The sequence below is a fragment of the Drosophila biarmipes genome, chromosome 3R (assembly GCF_025231255.1).
Source record: "Drosophila biarmipes strain raj3 chromosome 3R, RU_DBia_V1.1, whole genome shotgun sequence".
Lineage (NCBI taxonomy): Eukaryota > Metazoa > Arthropoda > Insecta > Diptera > Drosophilidae > Drosophila > Drosophila biarmipes.
Window position 1 is genome coordinate 31128321 of NC_066616.1, and position 23611 is coordinate 31151931.

A 23611-nucleotide genomic window follows, 5' to 3' on the forward strand; every position below is an offset into this window, starting at 1 on the left:
GGCATATCATTTTGACAAACTAAGTAAGTGACTATTTATTAGCGATTCGAAGAAACAAAACTTGGCGACGTACAAGGACCAATTGACATTTTCCAATAGAAGATTTACATCTAGGCTTTTTGTTTAATATATATATATATAAATTGATTTACGATTGCAACAGTAAACATTTATACTACGAAGGTTTAAGAAGTAGTGCCAGTTGGCTTTTGTATGGACTCTACAGGTTTAACGCCGCCTTTGCGGTCTTCGTCGTGGGCTGTGGTGACGTTAAGGACTTGGTTCGTGATTGGAGTATCTGAGGAGTCCTCCTTTTCCGTTTTTACAGTGGTACCCACGCCCGCAGACACGGTCTCTTCCTCTTCGGTCTCCGACTCGCATTTCTGTGGAGAAAAGTGTTTATCAGCAATGGGAAGTAGTGCTACAATCAGCTCTAATATGGTTGGGATTGTGGGTTATTACATTTACAACGCTATCGGACTAGTTCATGAGGGCATCAAACCAGGGCATTTGCTCAATGCCCTCGAGCATTCTCAACACCTCGTTAACATTGCTATCCGCCTCGTCGATTTCAAAGTTAAGTTCACTACTCTCGTGCACCGATGGGGCTTCTTCTAAATCTAAATGACGTTCGATGAGGCTGTCTTGAGCCTGAGCCTCGGCGGGGTCAACGGAATCGTTGGACCCGCCATCGCCTTCCTCCTCGAGACCTAAGTCTACAGGGGCACCGTCCACACTGCCATCGTCAATGGCCAGGCCCAGCTCACCACTGTCCATGTCTAGAAACATGGAGCACTCATCGTCGAGGGAATTGGCCAGGTCATCAGCCGTGTCGAGGTCAAACTCGAATATACCATTGGCAAAATCCAAGAGATCATCGCTCTCCGCATGCATTTCAATCCGTGGATCTTCTCCGACAAAATTATCGGCACCACGGCCTGCTGCGAAAATACTTTCTTGCGACGGAGTGCTTGGAACTTCATAAAACTGGAGGATGAGAGGTCGGCAATTTATTCAGGGTCGATCACAAAGGGCTTAAAAGCAGTACAGTACTAGCACTTATATACATGTGTTTCGTGTTTGTTTCTCAATAGATAGTAGATAGTATATATACGCTTAGCTCTACTACAAATCAAGTCTAAATACTAGTTACGCAGTATTCTTTGTTACAAACTGTTCAACAGTTCGGTTACTGTTGTCTCGCCAGTTATGGGCAACACAACGTATGGCAATGAGTGAAGAGGCAGTTGGAATATTTAAGTAGTAACGTGTGGTGGTTATGGCGTGGGTTAGGTTTAGTTTTTAATCAACGCACCTTTTGTATATACTGGCGCTTGGCCGGCGCCACGGTCAGATGCAGCACGCAACTGGAGTCTTCGAGGATGCTGGCCACCGGCTCCTGGCAGACCACCCCACTGCGTTCCACGCCGCATGCCCGGAACAGCACCTGGCGCTTGTCCTCCAAGATGTGCTTGCGGCAGTGCTTGCAGCAGGGTAGCGTACGCTCTCCGCACTTGACGCCGCCCTCGGTGAAGACGCACTTGGGGTTGCTCGACTTGGATGCATACAAGGTGTCCCGGGCGCGCTTCTCCTTTAGTTTCTTGTACAGCACTGCCTCCATGCCCTGACGACGATGGTAGCTGTTCAGCGCCTTTAGCTGTTCGTACAGCTTTCGCTCGTGTGGCGTTTCCTTCAGCTGATCGTGGATGCTGCCTGAAAGAAAGGTATTACATATGTTTTCCCACAAATTTCGTATCACTTTCAAACATACAATAAAGTTCCCGCTCACGGCGTATCTCGTGCAGATACTTGCGACGCCGCTGCTTCAGGATGTGCTGCAGGTGCGAGATCTGCTCGCGATAGAGCCCCTGAAGCTTTATCAGCTTGTTCTCGGCAATCCTAACAGCCTCGGCGCGCGTGTACACGCCAGCATGCCTGCAAAGAAATGGGTTGTAAGATAATGCTTACTAGGATGGCTTGTAGAGTCCTGCTCTCTCGCATTTCTCTTCTTTAAAGACGACTTAATTATTTGAAGAGTGAAAGCCAGCTTACTTGAGGGGATCATCATCTTCCGAGTCAATGCTTTCATAGTCCGACTCGTAGAACTCTATGTCCTGGGCTGTGTTTCGCAGACAAGGCGGATCCTCATCGTTGCTGGAACTGTCGGAGGCGTAGTCCAGAATGCGACGACGCTTGCGAGAGCTCTCCATAACGTGTCCTATGGAGTTGCGGTGATCTTGGGTGACTGAAAGGGTAAAGAGTTATCTTGGTGTTCGGGGTAAGAAGAGCACTGCTTTTTGGACCTACCAAACGGTGTGACATGCGGCGAGACCACATCGATTTCATCATCATCGGTCTTGGGTATCTCTGGCTTGATGTCCTCCACATTGATGTGCGACGAGAGGCTGTGGAGCAGGGTCTCGTTGGTCTCCACCCGGCTGCGGATGCGACCCACATTCAGGTGGGTCTTTTGCAGCTGCGTCTGGCGGTTGTGCTCGAAGCAGAGGGTCGTCAGGATCTGCTCCTTCTTGTTGTCGTACTTGGGCACTGCATTGATGCACTTCCTGCCGTTCGAGTAGACGTGCGAGCACTGACGGTAGTTGGAGCGCGGATCGCGCAGGATGTGCCGGATGCAGTAGTCGTAGCCCTCGATCCGCATCAAGCTGCACTCGTAAGTGGGATTGGCGCAGTACTTGATCTTCGCCAGCTCGCTGTGGATCTGCTCCCGCAGCTGCTGCTCCTTGTCTGGCAAGCAGGGCGTGCCGGTGAAGCGGGCGCACTGGCGCAGTTGGTTCGGCGAATAGCTGGACATCTTGTTGCCAGTTTAATTTGCTTAATTCAGGGTTTTGCTCTTAGTTTTTTGTGGTGGAAGTAAAAAAAATGCGAAGCCTGCTTTGTGTGACCACAGCAAAGGAACTGTATAATACCAAGCGCATGCTCTGGCTGCCAGGTGGGGAACTTTGCTAGCATGTCAGCACGGCCTTAAACCATTAAGGGGACTCCTTTTGAGATCCTTTTTATGTGCACTAATTTGTTGCAATAAAAATCTTATAGATTATAACCCAATAAGTAAGAAAACATTCATTATAATTTTTAATCAATTGTAACAATATACTTTCTTGGCATTTTAAAGAAGTTTGATGACAAAAGGTGACAAAATTTACTTTTCAGGAAATGTATAGATTGATATATGTACAATCCGTCATACAAAACGTAGTTGGCTTTGTAACTCTTATAGTTATTTCTTATAATTACACCTTTCCTGAGGTTTAACGTCGATTTGGAGTAAAATATTGAACTTGGCTTCGGCCTTAGGTTTTTCACTTCCAGTCCACACGTTTGCATCTCTCTTGGGAGGAAAGTCGAGAGTTACTGAAGTGTGGTATGGCGTCTTCATGTCTCCAGGTCTTGAGCTCTTCGTTCTCCATAGGCAACTCGTCTGATTCGGAAGAAAACACCTTGAGCTTGGCCATTCGAATGCCGTAGCGAACCTTGTAGCCGGCGGCTTCCAGTTGGGGAAGACAGCGACGGTTTATAAGGAACGAGAACGACTGACTTGTCTTCATTTCCTGCTCTGCGGTGAGAATGCTCCAGTCCGACATGTCTATATCGAGGTTCTGTGCTCTCAGGCAGCTCAGGATCCGGTTGTGATCCCTTTGACCCTTGGGCAACCAGATGCGGGCACGCGGCCTCCAGGGAATCTCGCTGACATGGACTAGCCTGATGCGTAGGCCATCCCAGCTGTCGCCAATCTCGTCCACACACTCCGACAGGAAGATCTTCGAGAAGCCGTCTTCGCATCTGATCACGCGGTGACCTCGGATCACGTCGGAAGAGTCAAAGCACGGGATAGGACCGTCTGGCACGGCCATCAGTCTGTCAGTGACCATGTTCGCCAGCCTGGTCTCGATCTCCTCCCATTTTTGATTGAGCAGATAGCCGTCCTCATGCAGCTCGTCCACCAAGGCCATCACCAGATTGTCCTTGGCCTCCTCATCAAGCTTTCCAGATCCGGACGGACCTGTACGCCTTGATCTTTTGGGCGGCGTTCTACCGTTCTTAACCACAGAGCGATCTGGCATCGGTTTCGTGGGCTGGATGTCCTGCGTATTCCTCCGGCTGTGGCGTTCCAATTTCTTCAACATCGCCTGGCATCGAACTTTGTCCTTCGCATCTTTGGGATGCGTCCTTCCTTCCGCCTCGTTCTTGGCAATCCTGGCGAGAATATGGCGAGCCAGTTGCACCTTGGTCTTTCGCATCTGGTAGGGGTTCTTTTTATTCGTCTTTTGCTTGGCTGGCTGAGGTCCTGTTGGTTTGTGATCCGGGAAATCGTCCTGCGGGGAAAGGGACCCCTTGTCATCAAATGGGGACTCGAACCCCTTGTCTTCAAATGGGGATTCAGACTTCATTTTACGACGCCAGTGATAACTATCAGATCCATCTTGGGAAATCAAATGGGCAAGTGAGAAAAGGGACGCAAGGGAACCTTCACTTACCATCATCATCATCGATTATTATCGTATCGTAGTCCTGTTCAGCCTCTATTTTCTCCCAGGAGCAGAAGCTGCGCTCCTCTTTTGGCCAATAACTAGACATTTCAGCGTCCAAATGTGCTTCCGAATCAAAACAATAAACATTAAACATGTTGCTCTTGAAATCTTGGGAATCACCTAAAAAATGCCAAAAGATTAATGTCTATGCTAGAAAGCTAGCGCCGTCACAAACCATAGATAGGAATTTGAAAATATTTTGATTCCTTTTTCTGAAATCCTAAATATTTAAAAATATGATTTATTATTAATATGTTTTTATCTTAGAACGTTCTTTTTTAGAAATAATAATATAATGTCCTAAACTTAGATATCATGGATATCATATCAATAAAAAATATGTATGTAATATATGTACATATGAACAAGGTACGTAATATGTTCGAGTATATAAACAAAATGTAGCAATGAAATAAAAAACAAATTATTTTAGGTGTTTGGAATTTTATTCTTGCCCTCCATAATCTGCTGCGCTTTCTTTAACTCGTTCAACTCCTCTATCTGGTGGCTTTCCCCTGGTTCTTCCTTCTTCGGCACAGTTCCAGTATACTTGTTAATGCGTATTCGACCACCTTGACACAGGATTACTCTCCAGGATTTCAAGCCATCATGAACCAGAAACTTCTGCCGCGGTCTCGTCCGCATAGTGAGATCGCCTTCTATAATTTTCTTAATCGCTGTGTCCGAGAACTCAGCTCCCCGAGGTACTATCCAGCCGAAAGAGTTGACCTCTGTCTGCTCCTTATTGACCTCTTCCTCAATCTGGTTCATCTCCTCTGCCTGGGGGCTTTCCTCTACTTCCTCTGGTTTTTCCTTCTTCGCCGCAGTGCCAGTGTACTGGCCAATGCGTATTCGACCACCTTGTAACAGGGTCACTCTCCAGGATTTCAAGCCATCATGAATTAGGAGTTTCCGACGCGGTCTTGTTCGCCCAGTGAGATTAGCTTCTATTATTTTCTTGACCGCAGTGTCGGAGAACTCAGCTCCTCGAGGTACTATCCAGCCTAAGGAGTTAACCTCCGTCTGCTCCTCTTTGACCTCTTCCTCTATCTGGTTCATCTCCTCTGTCTGGTGGCTTTCCTCTACTTCCTCTGCTTCTTTCCTTTTCGCCGCATTTCCAGTATATTTGTTAATGCGTATTCGACCACCTTGACACAGGATTACTCTCCAGGATTTCAAGCCATCATGAACCAAGAACTTCTGCCGCGGTCTCGTTCGCATAGTGAGATCACCTTCTATTATTTTCTTGATCGCAGTGTCGGAGAACTCAGCTCCCCGAGGTACTATCCAGCCGAAAGAGTTAACCTCTGTCTGCTGCTCGTTGACCCCTTCCTCTATCTGGTTCATCTCCTCTGTCTGGTGGCTTTCCTCTACTTCCTCTGCTTCTTTCCTTTTCGCCGCATTTCCAGTATATTTGTTAATGCGTATTCGACCACCTTGACACAGGATTACTCTCCAGGATTTCAAGCCATCATGAACCAGAAACTTCTGCCGCGATCTCGTTCGCATAGTGAGATCGCCTTCTATTATTTTCTTGATCGCAGTGTCGGAGAACTCAGCTCCCCGAGGTACTATCCACCCGAAAGAGTTAACCTCTGTCTGCTGCTCGTTGACCCCTTCCTCTATCTGGTTCATCTCCTCCATCTGGTGGCTTTTCTCTATTTCCTTCTGCGCCCCAGTTCCAATGTACTCTTCATACGACTGGTCCACCTCTTCCGTCTGTTCCTCATGCGTCTGTTCCTCATCCGCCTGCTCGTCATCCGTCTGCTCCTCGTGCGTCTGCTCCACTTCCTTCATTTTTGGAACGTGTTCTACAACACGCACTTTATGGCCTCGGCCTAAGAGTACCCTCCAGCTTTTTGAACCATCCTGAAGCAGGAATCGTTTCTGTTGGCCTTTTGGCTTGTTCACATTTCTGTACTGGATCTCCTGGATCGCAATGTGGGATAGTTTCGCTCCCCGCGGTACCATCCAGCCTAAAGAGTTTTTCTCCATCTGATCTATATTCTTGCTGGATAAGGTAGTCCGTTCATCCTGGCCTGCTGCCAGGGCCGCTGCACAAGGTATTGCGCTGGCGTGCACAAGCGTGATGCGTAGGCCATGCCAAGCTTCACTTAGTTCGGCTACGCAGTCCTCCAGGAAGATCTTTGAGAAACCGTCGGCGCACCTGATCACCCGGTGGCCGTGGATCTCGTAAGACGAGTCGAACGACGGGTGGGGGCCCCTTGGCACCGACTGGATTCGTGTGGCCACCATATCCGCCAACATGGCCTCGATATCCCCCCATCTCTCGCGCAGCAGGCAGCCGTCATCGTGGAGCATGTCCACCAGAGCCATTGTCAGGTTATCCTGGAGCAACTCGGAATACTTCCAAGGCGAAATGGACGACATAGCATCCGTATACGTTTCACCACTTGGCTTCGGTGCTCCGGCTGGTTTTCGCTGCCGATGCCTGCGGGGGCTTCTATCTGGGGATCTAGACGGGGGCAACCGATTGTATCCATGCCCTGGCCTCGTTACTTGTGAGCAGTCCGGCTGTGCACGGCGACTCCAAAGGGAGAACTCCCGATCTTGGGAAGCTGAAGAAACCAAGGTTAGTGGAGGGATTTCCAGCCAAATACGGACATACCACCATCATCTGATTCGAAGCTTATGTGCTCCCAGGAGCAGGAAGAGCCAGTCAAGCTCTGCCTTTCCGGTGAATACTTGGGCATGGCCTGAATTCAAAGACTTTTAATATTTTAGAGAAAGAAACAACTTCCCAGGGAAAGTGTGCCCGCAGTCGAGAAGTATAAATATCTCAAACTACAAGTTGACGTTATTTTCTACCTTTCAAATACAGTGATCTGTCCAAAAAGTGAACTTTCACTCACATTTTTCGGGTTTTTAGAATATTATTATCGGTAAGTTAAGGTTTATTATATCAGGGAGGAGTATAAACGAATATGTTGATACATTTGTCTTATTTACCAGAAATATAAGGACACACTTAAAAAAAATAAATATATTGAATTTATACTTGCAACTTTGACAAAGCTCCCGCTTTTCTAAATGCTTTTTAACACCGTTTAACATCTTTCCCTGTTGGGAATACCGAAATCCCCGCACAATAAATTCACAGATCGTAATGTTGTCGTATTGTTTAAAGTATATTCGTACCTAAGTGTAATCTATCATATTGCCCGCCTTATCTCCCCTACAAATACAAGCCGAAGTAATCGTCGGTTGGCTAGTTGTCCACCACGTTCATGTCGAGGAGCAGCTTCTTGGTCTGCAGGTCGATGAGCCGGCGCTTGGCCCTGGCCAGTTCGGCCATCTCGTTGTAGTATATCGTCTCCGCCTTGAGCTTCTCGTCCAGCTGGGTGGTGGACTCCGCCAGCGAGGCATTGTCCGGTGGCATCATGTTCTGCATGTCCGCTGGCTCCGGCTCCTCGCACCTGTCCACCACCACGGAGTTGTCCGAGTTGTCCACCACGTACTCGTAGAAGGGTTCCTGCAGCGAAATCGAAGTGACCTTAAAAACCAGAGATCGAATTGCTTAGCAAAGAATATGGAGTGGGTGAGGAGCACGAACCTCTTCGTCCAGATGATCGGCCACCTTCTCGATGATGCTGTCCACATCGTCAAAGTTGACTTTCTCCAGGGGATCGGCCGCCGTCTGCCGGCGCTCCAGGCCGCTGGAGTTGGCTTCCTTTTTGGGCGTCATCAGGTGCTGGTGCGAGTGATTCAGGGTCTTGGCCAGATTGTTATGGCGTCGCACGATGTGTCGCATCAGATTGGAGGAAGAATGTTTCGAGGAGAGGGTTTTGCCGCAGTGCATGCACTTGGCCATGAACTCGGAGATGCGGATGAAGTGGGCCCACAGCTTGTTGTTCTTCCCAATCACCTTGTTGCGCATCTCGGCGGCCTCCTGGCTGTGCCGCTCCATCTGCTCCTGCTCCCGATCACGCTTCACGCCCATGATGCCGCGCACCGCCGACTTGGTCTCGCCCTCGCCCTCGGCCAGCTCCATGCTGAGGTCCTCGGAGGCCTCCAGCTCGTCCTTGAGCTCGGCCAGCATCTTGCCCTCCTCGCCGGCGAAAATGGTGCGGGCCAAGAGCTTGTGGTTCCGGATTAGGTGGCGCGTCAGGTTGGAGGAGGTGTGTTTGGAGGACAGTGTTTTGTCGCAGTGCTTGCACTGTACTATGTACTCGGTCAGGCGGTGAAAGTGCGCTAGAGCCTTGAAGTTTTTCCCAACCATCATCAGCAAGTCCGGGGATCAGGGGCGCCAGCTCCTGGCCAAATTGTTTGTAAATTGCAATTGACGCGTTTATTTATCAATTTGCTATTATTTTCGCTGCAAAAAGTACAGTGTATTTCGCGGTGTGACCGTTCGCGGGAAGCCAGTCCGCCAGGCAAAATGTTAGCCTTATTGGTCACACCTATTTTGGTGATAGGATTGAGGGTATCCATTGCACTGTTAAATTTCAAAACTAACGGATTTGAAATACAAATGTATTGCGATTACATTAAAATACTTCATTTCATTTTGTTAAGCCAGTGATAAATAAATAAAGAAAACCAGGTTAGTGTGTTATTCATCAATTGACAGAGTTGCCATTAAGTTTGAAAACTATAGTTTGCGTGAACCATCTAATCAAAATTCGACCTTTTAACAAAAGTATAGATAGTCATAAAATAAAGTAATCTTAAAAATATGTTTATTTGTTATTTAAAGCAAATTTAATTCGCAAATACTATTTATTTGAATATATTTAACAGCACTCAGTGTGCTGTTGGACGCGCCTTAACAGTGCAGCGTTGCCAGACCGTGGCAAACGTCAAAAAAATAACCCTACTTTTTTGACACGAGGTGCTGTGCGTGTCTTTTCCTTTCTTTCTCGCTTTTTACTCGAACATGGGTAAGTCGACTCTCGCAAAATGCGTCGAAATATCAAGAAAATGGGCTGAAATTGGCCTGCAAACATGATGAGAGTGCGCACAAAGTACGTTCACAACGGCATCGAGCAAAACGCAACGCGAAATATGTGAATTTAAAGAAATACGAGTGATTAACTTGGGGTCCGTGCAATGCGGCTGGTTTTAGTGCTCTTCCAACGTGCCCCCATGTTCTTGGTATTTTCGGCTGGTTTCCCAGCGCCTCGACTACCTTACTAATCCGTTTTTATTTCTCCTAATACCAGGTATTAGCCGCGATAGTGCACACAAACGCCGGGCCACCGGAGGCAAGCGCAAGTCGCTCCGCAAGAAGCGCAAGTTCGAGTTGGGCCGCCCCGCCGCCAACACCAAGGTAAGGATAAACCCCGGGTAGTCGCTATAAGGTGGTTCCGACGCCTTGCTCCAGTTTCTCATGCTCCGGTTAAGAATTGATGGTCCCATAGGTACCCAAAACATTTTCAGTGGTTCTATCTTATACAAGGAAAGCCAACACATGGTTGATTCCCTGTATATGATAATAATCATTTGGAAGGTATTATCACCTTGATCACACCTCTCAATTAGTTCTGTTTTACTTCCTATTAGTTACAAACATAATCTGTTTCGAATGGATTATAATGAAATTTACATCATGTTTGAATATGTTAATTTAAATATTCTAATTTATAATCTCTTTGAAATCTAACTCATTTATCTTGTTAATGATAAATTTCTGCATCCCCCATATCATTTTGTTTTAGTCCTTGACCATAAACTCTTAACATATAGAATCCCAATGAGAAAACCGGTCTTAGGCCTACTTAAGATTACAAAGTGATGTTAACGCGTGTCAACTGCAATTGTGCTCTTGAGCACGCTTTTTGATGATTGAAAAGCATTATGTTCGGACTACTGATTATATGGCATAAACCTAGAAAAGCACTCCCCCGAAATGAACGCAGACTAACCCGAAACTCTTCCCTTTCAGCTTGGCTCCAGCCGCGTGCACAAGGTGCGCACCCGTGGTGGAAACACCAAGCTCCGTGCTCTCCGCTTGGAGACCGGAAACTTCGCCTGGGCCTCCGAGGGAGTGGCGCGCAAGACCCGTATCGCCGATGTGGTCTACAACGCCTCCAACAACGAGCTGGTGCGCACCAAGACCCTGGTGAAGAACAGCATCGTGGTGATCGATGCCACACCCTTCCGCCAGTGGTACGAGGCCCACTACGTTCTGCCCCTGGGACGCAAGCGTAACCCCAAGCACGCCCAGAAGGAGGACGAGAACGACGTGCTGACCAAGAAGCGCAGCGAAAAGGTCATGAAGAAGTATCTGGAGCGCCAGAAGTACGGCAAGGTCGAGCAGGCCCTCGAGGATCAGTTCACCTCCGGCCGCATCTTGGGTGTGTATTTCGGATTTCTGTTTTTTTTTCTTTTTTAAGGTGATGTAAAAACCCTAGCGATCCAACTACTTTATTGCATCGATCTTGTTTTAAGAGAGATGCAAGCCTGTTGGGCGTGATTCGGCTTGTCATAGTTACTCTGATTTCAACACTTCACAATCTTATTGCCCCTTTGTTGGTTGCCCTGTCTAATTCCTTGTCCTTTTCCCTTCCAGCTTGCATTTCTTCCCGCCCCGGACAGTGCGGTCGCTCCGACGGCTACATTTTGGAAGGCAAGGAGTTGGAATTCTACCTTAAGAAGATCAAGTCTAAGAAATAAAGGCACTAGATAAGCTTGCAGACGCGATCTGCAAAGAAAAAACAGAATAAAACTGCTTGTTTTTATAGGAAGTGCATTTGTATGATTTTTTCTTTCCATTTGCCTGGCATCCGAAACCCTCTGGTGTTCCCTCAAGTAAACGCAGTTCGTGGATAGTGGAGAGCCAACGACTCTCCCTTAAATGTCTATTGAATTTTCGTTTCATAAGTATGATACAGTAATACGTAATCATTAACAATAGTTTAAATATCATTCATATTGGCTATAATTACATAACGCTGGCAGGATTGTGGTTAATCCCATAAAGTACAACAAATTCATGTAAATTTGAAACTGCCAAGTGCAATCTTAGCGCTCACTAAAACTCTGTTCTGGTTTAATTTTTCATCCTATACTGCTGTCATCTAAGGTTTCTAATGTTCGAATAGCATGGTCATCACGGCCATTAACGCAATGCCAAATATCAGTGCTAGCAGCTGCTTGATGGACTCCTTTCGCTCCTCCTCCTTCAAGAGATCAGGTAATACTGTGACCAGAGCAATGTGCAGGAAGCCGCCGGCAGTGAACGGCATAATCCACGAAGTACGTGCCTCTGTAAATGTAAAGATAAGATCAGTGGTTGACACCTGGCACTTGGCAAGCCCCCTTAAGCTCACCCATGGCCGACGTTACGCCGGAGCCGCCGATGGCCACCAGAGCGCCGAGGAGGCCGGCGCCCGCCGTCAGAAGCTGCGCACGCGCCGCATCCCAGCGACTGAAGCCGGATCGAAGCAGGATGGCGAAATCCCCCACCTCGTGCGGAATTTCATGCACTGCCAAGAGGGATATAAATCAGTTTCTTTCCGGAGCCAAGTAAGCTTCGAAGTACTCACACAATATGGCAAACGTGGCCAGGATTCCATGCCTGAAGGAGACCAAAAAGGAGCCCGCCACGGCCAGACCATGTGTGAAATTATCAATTGAGTTGGCCAAGAGGTTCAGATACCCCGCCACCTTCTTGGGCTGTTCCTTCTTCTCCTTCGACTTCAGTTCCCGTTCGCGGAGGAAGCAGACCTTGTCCACATCCTCGATGTCGCAGGCGCCGCCACAACTTTCAGCGGTTTCGCCCTCCGGCAACTGTCCTCCATGTCTTCGCAGCAGGCAATTGGCTATCTCCACGCACTTGGGCTGCGGGTTCTCCTCGTCCGCGCTGGCATATCCCGAGAAGATTTTCTCCACGATTGTGAAGATGAGGATGCCGGAAAGGACCCAAAGTCCCGATCGCAGCGATGGGTGACTAGATGGATCTGTGGAGGATATAGTATTTACAGAGATTAGTTTACCATTTGGTGCTTGCCTTGCGAACTCACCTTGGTTATCGCCTTCCCAGGCTTCTGGCAGCAAGTGGAGGAATACATCGCCCAGGAGACCGCCGACTGCGAAGCTCAGGAGCACTCGCAGGAGTTTGGACTCTGCAGCTGGAGGGCGAGTAAGCCGAAAAGTTTGTAGTTAAAGATACAATCTCTCTTCCAAAGCGTGCAACTTACGATCTTTGTATCCCTCTTTAGCCATTTTCTCCTCCGTGGGAATGATGATCAGTGGGAATATGCCACTCAACCCGATGACCACCGATCCCAGCAGAGAGAAGACCCATGGCGTGTACTCGAAGCTCTTGAAGTACTCGGGCATGTAGTTGTCCATCAGGTTGGAGTATATCATGGCGAAGTGTTCATCGAAGAAGCTGCTGTGGTTGGTCATTTTCGGCTGCCCTGCTGCGGCTATCTATGAGCTGTTTTGTGCTGGAACTAGGGATGTATTCTTCAGTCACTACCGCCTGCTCATGTCCAGTGACTTTCGAGGGAAGTGGTGCGGTGTACAATGGTCCTGGGCCAGCTGAAAGGCGAAATTTGATTTTTACTCTTTAAGAAACTGTCAATCCACACGTTAATTTTGATTCAAATATGAAGTATGGCAGATATTTCCCCCAAATCCGCCACCTGGCAACAAAAGCATTGAATAACTAGATGCGTTTCCCAGTATCAGACACACGGTGATGGGAAAATCTTTTAGATATGGACAATGTCAGCCATAATCAATATAGGGGCGGTGATAAGCAAGTCTCTGTAAGACTTAAGCACAGCGACTTAAGTGTGACTGCGAGGAACAGCAGTCAATCAAACTAAGACCATTGCCCGATAATTATGCGTCAGGATGGGTGGGCGAGTCCTGCTTACTATAACCATCAAAATTTCACTTAGTTAATTGCAAAAGTTAACTTCCATATCGTATCTAGAGTATAGACTTTATCTAAAGTGCAGGGTTTAGGAGGTTTTCATATGGGATGACAGAATCGCAATACAGCTTGTTAGGAGTCTAAGAGGTATTATAATAGTTATAGTACCCTACTTGATTCCTTTTTCGAAAACGAACGCTTTCTTTTTCAAATTTCAGGAGTATCACTTGTAAATCACCCCCAAAGAGACCGTATACTACACTTGTATCACTTCTAGCAGCCGAAACAGACCGTAAATTAGGCGAAAAATAATGATTCCAGAGGGGCCAACTCGATAACCGTCGTTTCCAATGTGCACAAACAGACTAAACGAAACCCCAGAAGACGCTGGGCTCGAAACGCCCACGTCAAGATACTTTGTTTCCATTTGATTTCCGATTTGATGTGCACGATGCAGCTTAAACTGTTCACTTTTCAGCGATAAGATTACGCTGGCGCTGGTCCCATGGAGTGGTACGCTTTCGGCGGCTTTGTGGAACGGCAATACTACACACGGGTATTGGGGCATTGGAATCGAAATCGGGGGAGTACGTTGCTGCCACCGTCTCAAAAGCTCCCGCAAGAACTGCGACTCGGCTTCGAAATCTACATTCGTATGGCAGTAGCGATGCGAAAGTCGAACCTGTGGGCGAGGAATATACTATATCTATGGCCGACTCTTATCTTTCGCAGTCATTGTCATTGAACTATCACAAAGCAAATTATTTAGATTAGATTTAGACGCCGTGTAATTACTCGAAAAAGGGCTGGAGAGACGGTTCTTCTGAGGATCTATTTGATCCAGAACTGAGAAGCTGTAAAGAGAGCTTGAATTTTAGTCCGATTGCCACGACCTAAGCTATTTAAACTGTGTAATTGCACATTACTATCTCTATAGAATTCCATACGATATGTAAGCGAAGAAAATCTGGTTGTTCGAGTTCAAAGCCGGTTATAAGACTTTGTATAAAGTAGCCGAAATTCGTTACTAGGAAGCCACTCAAGTTGGCTCGCACACATGCGTCGACCACTTGAATAAATACTCCAAATTTAGCACAATAAATAAGGAATATTTGTTTAGCTGTTGGACCTATTTATTGTGTTCTTCGGACGAGCCTTCAGTGAAAAGACCGTCTGGATTTCCGGCAATCCTGTATGATTTAATCCCAAATTCGCAGCGATTATTATATGCGAATCTAGAGGCGCTCCGAGTGCTCGTTGTACATAGAACTCGTGGACAATGGGTTCTTCTGGGCTCCAAAGTTGATTTGTGGCGTGTGGGAATGTGTATTTCAACTGTGACTATAGCACACTTGACTGTTGCTAATGCGGAAATTTATGCTCCGAGCTCCACAAGTCGTGTCTTATCGCGCCGGTAACTGAGCTCGTTGTGGGGGAAGAGTCGGCTTCCCTTCCGTTCATATAGAAGAATTGAGTGGAGAGCCTAATTAGGGGGTTCCACAGCTTTGTGTGAAATATTCCCTTCAACGAGTTGCTGACTCGCAAGTCCATGCTGAATCATTATTGTCGCCACCAGGGCCGTACTTTTTCAGTGGATCATCAAAATGGCCGAGATTATTTTGCACGCTGCACTAAAATGAGAACAAGCTTCGATTATCAATCCAAACGTGCGGAACCCAGAAATTAAGTGAGAAACTGGCTCCCTTGGGCAGATAAGGTTGGTGTCTGACCAAGATATCAGCGTAATGTACGAAAAACATGTAGTATTAAAGGGTCGGACAACGAACATTGGTACTGGTGCTTTCCCTTTATCAAGCGGGAGCTCTGAAGGAGATCTGCTCCTCTGAGGAAATTCTTTGTCTTGACCTGGGTGATATGTACTCTAGGCAATTACTGAGAGACCCATGGGCAGGCCCGCATAGAGTCGAAACCCTTCGATTCTCCATAAAAATAAATAATCAAGCTTGAAGTCGCGGAACCAGTTTGCAAAACAAGTTATCATTGTGTGCCTTATTGTTGTTCAACAAAGTCTAGTCGATTTGTTTTCACATACATATGTACATGGCGCTGATAAAGAGCAATACGCGCATATTATTATGGTGCCAGAGCACGGATTTCGGATTAGATTGAGTACTGCTGGGAATTTATCAAATATGGCGCTATTAGTGACGTGTGGATGATAATCTTGCACTAGGTTAGTTATGCCGGAGATCTCCTGGTTTTCGGAAAAGGTTTTCCTGCTTTTGTCCCGGAACCACATGGTATGATAATGGAACCTAACAAAAGAGATCTCCCATTGTACATTGTGCATATGACTGATAAGCATTACACATATATTATCTCCACATATATAATAGATATTATATTTAATTGATTCCCCTAATTCTATGCCAGGAAAGTGCACCTAGTACTAGGGACTTCCATTGCTTTCCAGGCTTTGTTGTGAAATCGGTTCGGTTATTATTATGCAGTTATTTTTACCGTATTTTGGTTTGCGGCAGGTTAACGTGCCCTTATCACTTTTATGGCCGCGAATAAAACGCAAAACTTTCGGTTTTGTTTCAATTGGCTTTGTGCGGTGGCCGAAATTGTTTGGTAAATTACTTTTCTATTGCGTAGTAGCGATCATTGGCACCCGTTTGGTTTTACTCCGCAGTTACGGCGCGGATTCACTTTTATTTCGCCTGGGCTCTTGGGAAGTTAAATATACACTTGGCCCCGCGGAACTCGAATTCACGGGCTCTGCTTGCGCTGTGGTCGCCCCGCGCGTCGCTTGCTAAAAGCTACAAGCTCGCCAAAATCACATGCATTTATACATTTGTTTATACTTTTCGAGGGCCGTGCGGAAAATTGCATTCGGGATGGCAAAACGGTAGCAAAATGTCCGTCTATCGATATCTTATCAGCAACTATCGGATGTTCAGCACATATCCAAACCAAGGTAGGTGACTTTGATAAATAAGGGTACTCCTGAGAAAGGAAAATTCGTTTCAGTTTAACAACAGCTCGATACAATTTAAAAATTAAATAAGGAAGGCTTATGTGATGAAAAACAAGATGATATTAGAAACAAATTGATCCACTTTGCAATATCAAATATTGGATTGCCTATATCAAGTCATAGCATCACAGATTTATATATTTTATTAGTACTTCACTTAGTTTTTGGCTTATTTCAACCAATATTTAGCATCTTTAATTTAATCAATAAATCAGATAAAAAGTACTATATTTCCCGATGCAGGTGACTTCTTGTCACGACATTAAATCACGCCGATCGGCCCACCTCTAGTGCAATCGATAACTAATGAATCACACTCGTTGCCATCGAAAACAATTGCATCTTTGACACCACTAGTATTTACGCATATCAAGCGTAAAAACTCAATTAACAATTGATTAAGCCCCAAATTAACAGTGAGACTATGTTTATTCACACGCGGACGATGGCAAAATGCTAAGTGCAGTGCCTTCAGCGCCAGGGCGGCAGCCAGTGACGTCACACCAGTAGATAGCAACAGCAGCAGCAGCAACAACAACAAAAGGCAGTGGGGCGCCGCAGCAACAAAAGGGAATCAATAACAAAAAAAAAACAAAAGCGTAATTTCGTGGACAATTTGCATACGAATTGGGTGGTTAGGTAAGAGCGATAGGATAGCCATCACGAATCGCACAAACCACAGGCCAGAAATCGGAAGTCACGAGATGAGTAAGCTGGAAACGGATTCGGACAGTTCAGAGGAGTTCTTCGACGCCGAGGACACTACGCCCAATCGCCATTCGACTTTGTGGTGAGTACTCAATGGGTAGCCCTTGGAGATCCCTAACTAACCTAGTCACTACCGCCATTTCAGTCGAAAACTGCCGCCCGAGGTGGCCCAGGAGTTCATCTTTCCCGATCCCGCCGTGCGTGTGACTGCGGCCGCCTCCTCCGACAGCGATGCTACGCCCATTGGCGCTGGAACGCCCGCCACCCGGAGTCCCACCAACAGCCTGGGTGCCCGGCTGAAGCAGCAGGATGCGGGGGTCTTCGTCGAGCCCAAACCCGTGCTCGGATCTGTAAGTGCACGGGGTCCAAGTGGAATGCCCTCCCTTTCCCCCTTCGTTTTGCTAGACCCAGTCAATGATGTCATCGGCCAGGGCAACGATCCATCATCGGTGGCCTTGGGAAACCATTTTCATATGTGCGAAAGCCCTCCTGCAGCTCACATGGCTGGTGTTATGATTTGTAGAGTGTTTTAATGAAGACTAGCGTTCATTTTTCAAAATTATAAAGTAGGAGAAACTGAACTTTGTTTGGTAACGTTTATAGGTAGCTAGTTCATTTTATCTCCCATTATTAGACCAGTAATTAGCCAAGTTTATCGTGCTATGAACTCGTGAAACCAAATTTCGTCTAGGAATGCATTATATTCCATGTTACTTCCCTTTTCACCTATATATTCCCATATACCTATCAGTTTTGACAACTGCCCCTAGTTACTATCAGAGTTAACTGCCATAAAATGTTCAATTGCTCCACTTTCGACCTTTAAAATTGTATCACCTAAGAAATTGATTAAAAACCGATATGATATGGTTTATAGAGTTTACCCAGTTTTTATTTGCAAAAGCACAGTCACTTCAAGGTATAAAGATAAAGCTAGGTTTTTAAGTTTAGCATTTAGTTGTATCACACGTTTTCCACTCGAGTAAAAAAGTCTTCATAATTAGTTGCCACTTTATAGTTTCGTAAACCTAGGCACTATCACCCTTATATTTCTTACAATTCGGCGATTTCTATTTTTCCAAAGTCTAGGAGAAACATATTTGAATGCCAAACACCACTATCTACTGAATAATAGCCAAATCACCCCCTTAATTTTGTGTCCATATTTGTGTTCTTTACTTTCATATTTTCTCCGCCTCATTTCGTAAATCCAACGAATAAAAAACAATACCCAACTTGAATATGAATGGAAAAACAACCTAAACTCCAATTTCGACCAATGTTAAATATGCATACGTTAAAAAATGACATAAATACCGCATATAGTTGGGTAGACAGCGATTTCACGAACTACGTCAGTGCATGCAAAACGATGAGGATGATAATCCAGGAAATACACTCACACCTGATTCTCAGGTATACATTTTTGTAATCTAGCGTGTTTGCTCAGCTTTTCGTGTTGCCACAGGTCTCCCAGGTGTACTTACGACATTAATTCAAATTACAGAACAGCTCAACGGATGGCATTTTCACCAACCGTTCGACGCATCCGTTTAAGGTCATTGAGACCGATGCGATGAGCATACAGAGCATGACATCACTGGGTCGCGTGGGCAGAATCTTGGCGGGCAGCATTGATCCATCGGGTGAGTAAAAATCGGTTTTTGTTAAGAAACAAAGCAGCCACTGACACTCTTATTTTATTTGTTCCCAGCTATCAGCATAGATCGCGAGTCGCTGGCCTCGCTAAATGCGCAACAGCAGAAGCAGCAGGCGCAGCAGTCACAGCAGACGTTGCCCGCATCCTCCACCAACTCCACCACTCCGCCGAGCACTGGAAACACCTCCTCTGGGATGAGCACGCCCAGGGTTTCGCCCAAGCATCAGGCAAGTGGTCAGGAGGCAGCGGCCCCCACGACAGGGATTCCTCCTAGCGCAGCCTCCTCCCTGCAATCCTCAACTACTGGCGCCATAATGCTGCAGGAACCGGATGTGATAGCGAGCACAAAGCTTGCCCAGTCGAAAACCACAGATTCCATCACCTCGTCTGGACCTGTGGCGCCGCCGCGAAGAAAGAAGAAGTCTCGGAATTGCTCCATCAGTTCCTCGGATCAGTACAGTTTGCCGCCGGCGGACAACGAAGACACCGATAGTGATACCCGATCTGTGAAGAGTGTGCAGGGTCTTCAGCAAAAGTTGCGGGAGTTTGAGAGCTCCCTCAATGATGCAACCACTTCAGCCTCCAATAATACACTGACCTGCTCTTCCACCAACACAATCGTCTCGGCTTCGGCCTCGACCACGGCGGCATCCTCGTCCATGCCTTCGACAAGTGCAATTCACATGCGTCCCATGGCCGCGGTCATGATTGCTGGTCCCAAACCCACGCAATCTCTGGGCAGCAGTTCGACATCGGTTCACTCAAAACCAAGTCCATCGAACTCGGCAAAAAGCAACTCGGCTCCAGGAAGGGTTAGGTAAGTAAAAGGCAGTTGGCTGAATTGGTTATAAGTCTTTGACATCTACATCCATCTCTTGTAGTTCCATCGATCCCAATCAGGGTTTGAACCTGTTCAAGGCCATTCAGGGAGGTTATGTGGTCAAGCCACGCGATGAGGCTAGCAACAAGGCACAGGGTCCGTCCCAAGATGAAATCGAGCGCATCGAGAAAATGCTCATGGAGAGTGCGAACAGGCCAAAACTGGCGGGAACTGGATCCAACAGCTTGGGCAGCTCCACACGGTTGGTGCTCTATGTTTTGTGTACTTAGTTTTTATAGCTCTTTATTTTACCCCTTAGATATCCCGGATTCTATCGTGGCGTCAACGACAAGGAGCGCCGCAAGTCCGCCGGCGACGAGGATGTGCTCAAGCAGATGAACATCTACGTGCGCACGCGAACCAGCTCAGGCAAGCAGCTAACCGACTTTGAGATCCTTGAACAAGTTCCTGTTAAAAATTTAGACACGGGCGAGAATATGCCGCTCTCCGAAATGCGTTCACCACCAGTGCCTGAGGGATGGAATCCGCTCTCGCTGCACATCCTAAAGCTGACCTCCCATCTGGAGGTGATCCAGAAGGAGTCCGACGAGGAGAGTGTGATTGGCATTCCGCCAAGCATCGAGGGCCAGCAGCCCGACGAGGAGGAGCTGGAGGCGGAGGATGGCAGTCGGCTGAAAAAGAAGACAGCGCGAATTAAACGCTTCTTTGGCACCACCATGCGGAAGACGGTGGACAAGGCCAAGTCGATTGCATCCGAGGTGTCGCATGCGCGGCACAAGGAGGATGTGGCCGACATTGTTGATGCCATGAATCCCGAGCAGAACATCAAAATCAAGGCCTCGTCGTCCAACAAGGGCCCGTACGAGTTCACCAAACTGCAGCATGTCCAAGACTTGAGTGGCGAAGACACCAGTGCTGTGTGGTGCATGAAGTTCAGCTCGTGCGGACGACTGTTGGCCACTGCTGGGCAGGACAAGGTGTTGAGGATTTGGGTACTTAAGGATGCCTATCCGTTTTTCCAGGTAACCAAATGCACTCCGCTTAATTATACATTTTTGTAATGCTTATTTTCTCATCAAAGGACATGCGCAATAAATACAACGCTGACCAAAAATCCTCGCCCACGCCCTCGCAAGAGTCGCTCGTCTCGCAGCATTCGGCAGAAGAGGCCATTGCCATGGCCACCGCCGCGGAGAAGTGTACGGGCCCCTTCATGCCCAAGCCCTTCTGCACCTACAATGGACACACCTCCGACCTGCTGGACGTCAGCTGGTCAAAGAATTACTTCATACTGTCGAGCAGCATGGACAAGACTGTGCGGCTCTGGCACATTTCCAGAAAGGAGTGCCTTTGCTGTTTTCAGCACATCGATTTTGTCACCGCTATTGCGTTCCATCCACGCGATGATCGCTACTTTCTGAGTGGCAGTCTCGATGGCAAGCTAAGGTTGTGGAATATACCGGACAAGAAGGTGGCCCTCTGGAATGAGGTGGATGGCCAGGCGAAGCTTATAACGGCTGCCAACTTCTGCCAAAACGGACAGTTCGCTGTGGTGGGAACATACGACGGCCGTTGCATATTTTATAACACGGATCAGCTGAAGTACCACACGCAGATTCATGTGCGCTCCACCAGGGGTAAGAATCGCATTGGCCGCAAGATCAGTGGCATTGAACCGATGCCCGGGGAGGACAAGATCCTGGTCACCTCCAACGACAGCCGAGTCCGCCTGTACGATTTGCGGGACCTCAACTTGTCCTGCAAATACAAGGGCTACTTGAATGTGTCCTCGCAAATCAAGGGGTCGTTCAGCAACGACGGAAAGTATATAATTGCTGGATCGGAGAATCAATGCATCTATATTTGGAAAACCAACCACGACTACTCGAAACTCAGCTCGGTGGGTGACTCAAAAGCTATTGTTTAAAGTATTTTTATACTGATTTTGTATACCCGCAGGTTCGGCGCGATCGCAGCGACTTCTGGGAAGGCATTAAGGCCCACAACGCAGCGGTCAATTGTGCCATATTCGCGCCACACCCTGAGGCTATCATCAAGCCCGAACCGGATGAAATCTCGAATGAGAAGGTGGGTGATACTCCAGATTCGGATTATGTCAGAGCACTTCTAACAAACTGGTTTCCCCTTGCAGTTGGCCCACAATCAGCCGGATCCTCTGGTCGAGCAGCACAAAAAGGGATGTGGCTATGTGTTGGTCAGCGCCGACTTCAATGGCGCCATCAAGGTCTTCATCAACAAAACGAAGCCGAAACACAGCAGCCTGCCCTACACGGCCATTGCGGATTAGTCTTTAGCCAGAGGTTGGGAATAATAGAGGAGTAAAAGTAAAATATTATTTTATTTTTGTATTCGTGACATTTTGTATCGTTAGTAACTAGCGCCATCGCTTATTTATATGCTTAATCCGTAATTACTAATTTCTGTCTGTCCCCCGCACCCACTTTATTCCCATTGTAAAAGTTGTTAACAATTGCTGCTGGCGCGAACTGTTTAATCTTACGCAAAATATGTTATGTATTTTTAACGCTGAGTGTGTGAATATGTGTATAGGTATTTGTTTAACAAATTGATTATTTCGAAAGTCAATTGTATATTGTTATGCCCTTGTAAGTTACACTTTGACTGTACAGAAGCTTTGTTTTTGATATTCTTGATTATGATTAAATCTGTCCGTGGACACCACTCTGACTTTAACTAGATTAAAAACGAACTACTGGCCAACCTGCAAGGGTACGAATGACTCGGAGCGCCGAATCGAAGATAAGTTATTTTAAAAGTCTACAAACCTAACCTAACCAACCTATTATAATTAACTTTTAACAACATATATTTTGTGTAAAGTAAAGTGTGCAAACAGGACATAAACTGTAACTTAAATTCCGCTAACGACTTTGCTTATGATGATGGGTTGAGGGGCTTGGTTTTGAAGTGCTTCGGGATTACAGATGTCTAAACATTCGTTCCTGCTATTTAACAACAGCTTAACCTTCGTATTTGGGGCTTCCTTGGGTGCGTGCTGGTAATAAGTCCACAGTAAACAAAGATTCTTGTAATTCGATATTGACAACTGCAGACATTTGTAAATCTTAGGTATTATAATTGCAGGAAGGGTTGATTTTGAAGTAACAGAAGAGCCAGACCAAAGTGAAACCGCCATAGGTTTAAGTGATTTGGCTCCTGTTGGCTGGTTTTTTGGCTTCCCTACCTCATTTGCATATTTTAGCGATGACCGTCTACTCCCTCAATAATAAATGCGCCAGTTTCGAATGGCTTTACCCCCAAAAGAGCGAATAGTCTGCAACAAATATGCACATTGCCATGCGGACCTATAAATTACTTGCATTCTAAAGTATCATACATTTCGGGGCCCTTTCCTCAGCAGGGACATTAGTAAAAGTGGTGAAAAGGGAAGCTATAAGAGCTATTAATTTAACTCGATTTTTTCGTGTCTATAGGTAACTTGCATTCATGGAGTAGCAATTCTCCAAAATCCGTGCATATTCATAGGGGTGGACCTTGTTTGAGCTTGGTATTTTTATTATTAATAAAAATAATTAATTATTCATACGTCGTGTGGCCCATTTTACAAGACTTTAATTAAAACAATAAAACATTTCGATAAGAACTGTTTGTAAAGCACTATTAGAATATCTAGGGTTATTTGTAATATATTCATTCTGGTTATTTTTCTTTTACAAAGAAACCCACGTCGGTAAAATACCTTTTGAGTCTTTTGTAAGCCGCAAAATGGAAGTCTTTGTTGGGATCTTGCTTTCACCCCGAACGTACATTTTTAGCATTCCTACCAAGTTCGAAACGTGTTCCCTTAAGAAGATGTTAACCGAGTGAACATGTCGTATGAGTAATTTTTGCGTATGCGTAATTTTTTTAAATTTAACTGGTGCAATAAGTTTTTCAATCAAATCAAATCATTAACATAAATCACAGATATTATTCCCTTTGTGGCCTTTAAAGGTCCACC

The 23611-nt window shown here is 46.4% G+C and overlaps 7 protein-coding genes and 1 non-coding gene across 17 annotated transcripts; 3 read left to right on the forward strand and 5 right to left on the reverse strand.

Moving 5' to 3' along the window:
• Window positions 1-103: 103 nt before the first annotated feature.
• On the reverse strand, window positions 104-2900 carry LOC108025283 (KAT8 regulatory NSL complex subunit 2). 2 transcript variants are annotated; one of them, XM_017095659.3, is made up of 6 exons: window positions 2308-2900; window positions 2053-2245; window positions 1772-1935; window positions 1316-1713; window positions 463-987; window positions 235-383 (listed from the first exon to the last, which is right to left on the reverse strand). In XM_017095659.3, the coding sequence occupies exons 1-5, from the start codon at window positions 2810-2812 to the stop codon at window positions 481-483; spliced, it is 1767 nt and encodes a 588-aa protein (XP_016951148.1). In that variant the 5' UTR covers window positions 2813-2900; the 3' UTR covers window positions 235-383; window positions 463-480. The 2 variants fall into 2 exon arrangements, with proteins under 2 accessions (XP_016951149.1, XP_016951148.1); XM_017095660.3 differs by lacking the exon at window positions 463-987 and having other exon boundaries at window positions 104-383.
• A 184-nt stretch (window positions 2901-3084) lies between these two features.
• Window positions 3085-4659, reverse strand: LOC108025051 (uncharacterized). The gene is made up of 2 exons (XM_017095308.3): window positions 4497-4659; window positions 3085-4441 (listed from the first exon to the last, which is right to left on the reverse strand). Exons 1-2 carry the CDS (start codon window positions 4642-4644, stop codon window positions 3321-3323), a joined length of 1269 nt encoding a protein of 422 aa, XP_016950797.1. The 5' UTR covers window positions 4645-4659; the 3' UTR covers window positions 3085-3320.
• A 315-nt stretch (window positions 4660-4974) lies between these two features.
• Window positions 4975-7322, reverse strand: LOC108025426 (uncharacterized). 4 transcript variants are annotated; one of them, XM_050889507.1, is made up of 3 exons: window positions 7180-7322; window positions 5856-7129; window positions 4975-5567 (listed from the first exon to the last, which is right to left on the reverse strand). In XM_050889507.1, the coding sequence occupies exons 1-3, from the start codon at window positions 7262-7264 to the stop codon at window positions 4980-4982; spliced, it is 1947 nt and encodes a 648-aa protein (XP_050745464.1). In that variant the 5' UTR covers window positions 7265-7322; the 3' UTR covers window positions 4975-4979. The 4 variants fall into 4 exon arrangements, with proteins under 4 accessions (XP_050745464.1, XP_050745463.1, XP_050745462.1 ...); XM_050889506.1 differs by having other exon boundaries at window positions 4975-5494; window positions 5783-7129; XM_050889505.1 differs by having other exon boundaries at window positions 4975-7129; window positions 7183-7322.
• Window positions 7323-7675: 353 nt separating this feature from the next.
• On the reverse strand, window positions 7676-9071 carry LOC108025427 (uncharacterized). 2 transcript variants are annotated; one of them, XM_017095914.3, is made up of 2 exons: window positions 8125-9071; window positions 7676-8043 (listed from the first exon to the last, which is right to left on the reverse strand). In XM_017095914.3, the coding sequence occupies exons 1-2, from the start codon at window positions 8791-8793 to the stop codon at window positions 7780-7782; spliced, it is 933 nt and encodes a 310-aa protein (XP_016951403.1). In that variant the 5' UTR covers window positions 8794-9071; the 3' UTR covers window positions 7676-7779. The 2 variants fall into 2 exon arrangements, with proteins under 2 accessions (XP_016951403.1, XP_016951401.1); XM_017095912.3 differs by having other exon boundaries at window positions 7676-8064; window positions 8125-9068.
• Window positions 9072-9322: 251 nt separating this feature from the next.
• On the forward strand, window positions 9323-11262 carry LOC108025378 (40S ribosomal protein S8). The gene is made up of 4 exons (XM_017095850.3): window positions 9323-9451; window positions 9734-9840; window positions 10456-10867; window positions 11083-11262. Exons 1-4 carry the CDS (start codon window positions 9448-9450, stop codon window positions 11184-11186), a joined length of 627 nt encoding a protein of 208 aa, XP_016951339.1. The 5' UTR covers window positions 9323-9447; the 3' UTR covers window positions 11187-11262.
• On the forward strand, window positions 10967-11012 carry LOC122817831 (small nucleolar RNA R442). The gene has a single exon (XR_006367402.1). It is a non-coding gene; the product is annotated as a small nucleolar RNA R442 (small nucleolar RNA).
• A 73-nt stretch (window positions 11263-11335) lies between the features above and the next one.
• Window positions 11336-16241, reverse strand: LOC108025376 (zinc transporter ZIP13 homolog). Of its 3 annotated transcripts, none has more exons than XM_050889509.1 (6): window positions 16003-16241; window positions 12713-13058; window positions 12536-12643; window positions 12059-12472; window positions 11843-11998; window positions 11336-11778 (listed from the first exon to the last, which is right to left on the reverse strand). In XM_050889509.1, the coding sequence occupies exons 2-6, from the start codon at window positions 12921-12923 to the stop codon at window positions 11600-11602; spliced, it is 1068 nt and encodes a 355-aa protein (XP_050745466.1). In that variant the 5' UTR covers window positions 12924-13058; window positions 16003-16241; the 3' UTR covers window positions 11336-11599. The 3 variants fall into 3 exon arrangements, with proteins under 3 accessions (XP_050745466.1, XP_050745465.1, XP_050745467.1); XM_050889508.1 differs by having other exon boundaries at window positions 15880-16240; XM_050889510.1 differs by lacking the exon at window positions 16003-16241 and adding an exon at window positions 14528-14786.
• A 479-nt stretch (window positions 16242-16720) lies between these two features.
• Window positions 16721-22515, forward strand: LOC108025373 (WD repeat-containing protein 44). 3 transcript variants are annotated; one of them, XM_017095839.3, is made up of 11 exons: window positions 16721-17189; window positions 17253-17457; window positions 18434-18523; window positions 18615-18753; window positions 18822-19584; window positions 19649-19849; window positions 19907-20016; window positions 20071-20630; window positions 20690-21508; window positions 21568-21696; window positions 21761-22515. In XM_017095839.3, exons 1-11 carry the CDS (start codon window positions 17104-17106, stop codon window positions 21914-21916), a joined length of 3258 nt encoding a protein of 1085 aa, XP_016951328.1. In that variant the 5' UTR covers window positions 16721-17103; the 3' UTR covers window positions 21917-22515. The 3 variants fall into 3 exon arrangements, with proteins under 3 accessions (XP_016951328.1, XP_016951327.1, XP_016951330.1); XM_017095838.3 differs by having other exon boundaries at window positions 19907-20630; XM_017095841.3 differs by lacking the exon at window positions 18434-18523 and having other exon boundaries at window positions 19907-20630.
• The last annotated feature ends 1096 nt before the right edge of the window (window positions 22516-23611 follow it).

What these genes read in the sequence shown, in the direction of transcription:
- LOC108025283 (XM_017095659.3), bottom strand. Translation starts at nt 2,812, where the DNA reads ATGTCCAGCTATTCGCCGAACCAACTGCGCCAGTGCGCCCGCTTCACC. An exon ending in GCCGCATGTCACACCGTTTG is followed by an intron (nt 2,246 to 2,307) that starts GTAGGTCCAAAA and finishes TTACCCTTTCAG; the next exon opens with TCACCCAAGATCACCGCAAC. An exon ending in GAAGATGATGATCCCCTCAA is followed by an intron (nt 1,936 to 2,052) that starts GTAAGCTGGCTT and finishes ATTTCTTTGCAG; the next exon opens with GCATGCTGGCGTGTACACGC.
- LOC108025051 (XM_017095308.3), bottom strand. Translation starts at nt 4,644, where the DNA reads ATGTTTAATGTTTATTGTTTTGATTCGGAAGCACATTTGGACGCTGAA. An exon ending in AATAATCGATGATGATGATG is followed by an intron (nt 4,442 to 4,496) that starts GTAAGTGAAGGT and finishes TGATTTCCCAAG; the next exon opens with ATGGATCTGATAGTTATCAC.
- LOC108025426 (XM_017095910.3), bottom strand. Translation starts at nt 7,264, where the DNA reads ATGCCCAAGTATTCACCGGAAAGGCAGAGCTTGACTGGCTCTTCCTGC. An exon ending in CTTCGAATCAGATGATGGTG is followed by an intron (nt 7,130 to 7,179) that starts GTATGTCCGTAT and finishes TGGTTTCTTCAG; the next exon opens with CTTCCCAAGATCGGGAGTTC.
- LOC108025427 (XM_017095912.3), bottom strand. Translation starts at nt 8,793, where the DNA reads ATGATGGTTGGGAAAAACTTCAAGGCTCTAGCGCACTTTCACCGCCTG. An exon ending in CCGATCATCTGGACGAAGAG is followed by an intron (nt 8,065 to 8,124) that starts GTTCGTGCTCCT and finishes CTGGTTTTTAAG; the next exon opens with GTCACTTCGATTTCGCTGCA.
- LOC108025378 (XM_017095850.3), top strand. An exon ending in GCCCCGCCGCCAACACCAAG is followed by an intron (nt 9,841 to 10,455) that starts GTAAGGATAAAC and finishes CTTCCCTTTCAG; the next exon opens with CTTGGCTCCAGCCGCGTGCA. An exon ending in CACCTCCGGCCGCATCTTGG is followed by an intron (nt 10,868 to 11,082) that starts GTGTGTATTTCG and finishes TTTCCCTTCCAG; the next exon opens with CTTGCATTTCTTCCCGCCCC.
- LOC108025376 (XM_050889509.1), bottom strand. Translation starts at nt 12,923, where the DNA reads ATGACCAACCACAGCAGCTTCTTCGATGAACACTTCGCCATGATATAC. An exon ending in TAAAGAGGGATACAAAGATC is followed by an intron (nt 12,644 to 12,712) that starts GTAAGTTGCACG and finishes CTCGCCCTCCAG; the next exon opens with CTGCAGAGTCCAAACTCCTG. An exon ending in GGCCACGTTTGCCATATTGT is followed by an intron (nt 11,999 to 12,058) that starts GTGAGTACTTCG and finishes CCCTCTTGGCAG; the next exon opens with TGCATGAAATTCCGCACGAG.
- LOC108025373 (XM_017095838.3), top strand. Translation starts at nt 17,104, where the DNA reads ATGAGTAAGCTGGAAACGGATTCGGACAGTTCAGAGGAGTTCTTCGAC. An exon ending in GGGCAGCATTGATCCATCGG is followed by an intron (nt 18,754 to 18,821) that starts GTGAGTAAAAAT and finishes ATTTGTTCCCAG; the next exon opens with CTATCAGCATAGATCGCGAG. An exon ending in ATGCCTATCCGTTTTTCCAG is followed by an intron (nt 20,631 to 20,689) that starts GTAACCAAATGC and finishes TTCTCATCAAAG; the next exon opens with GACATGCGCAATAAATACAA.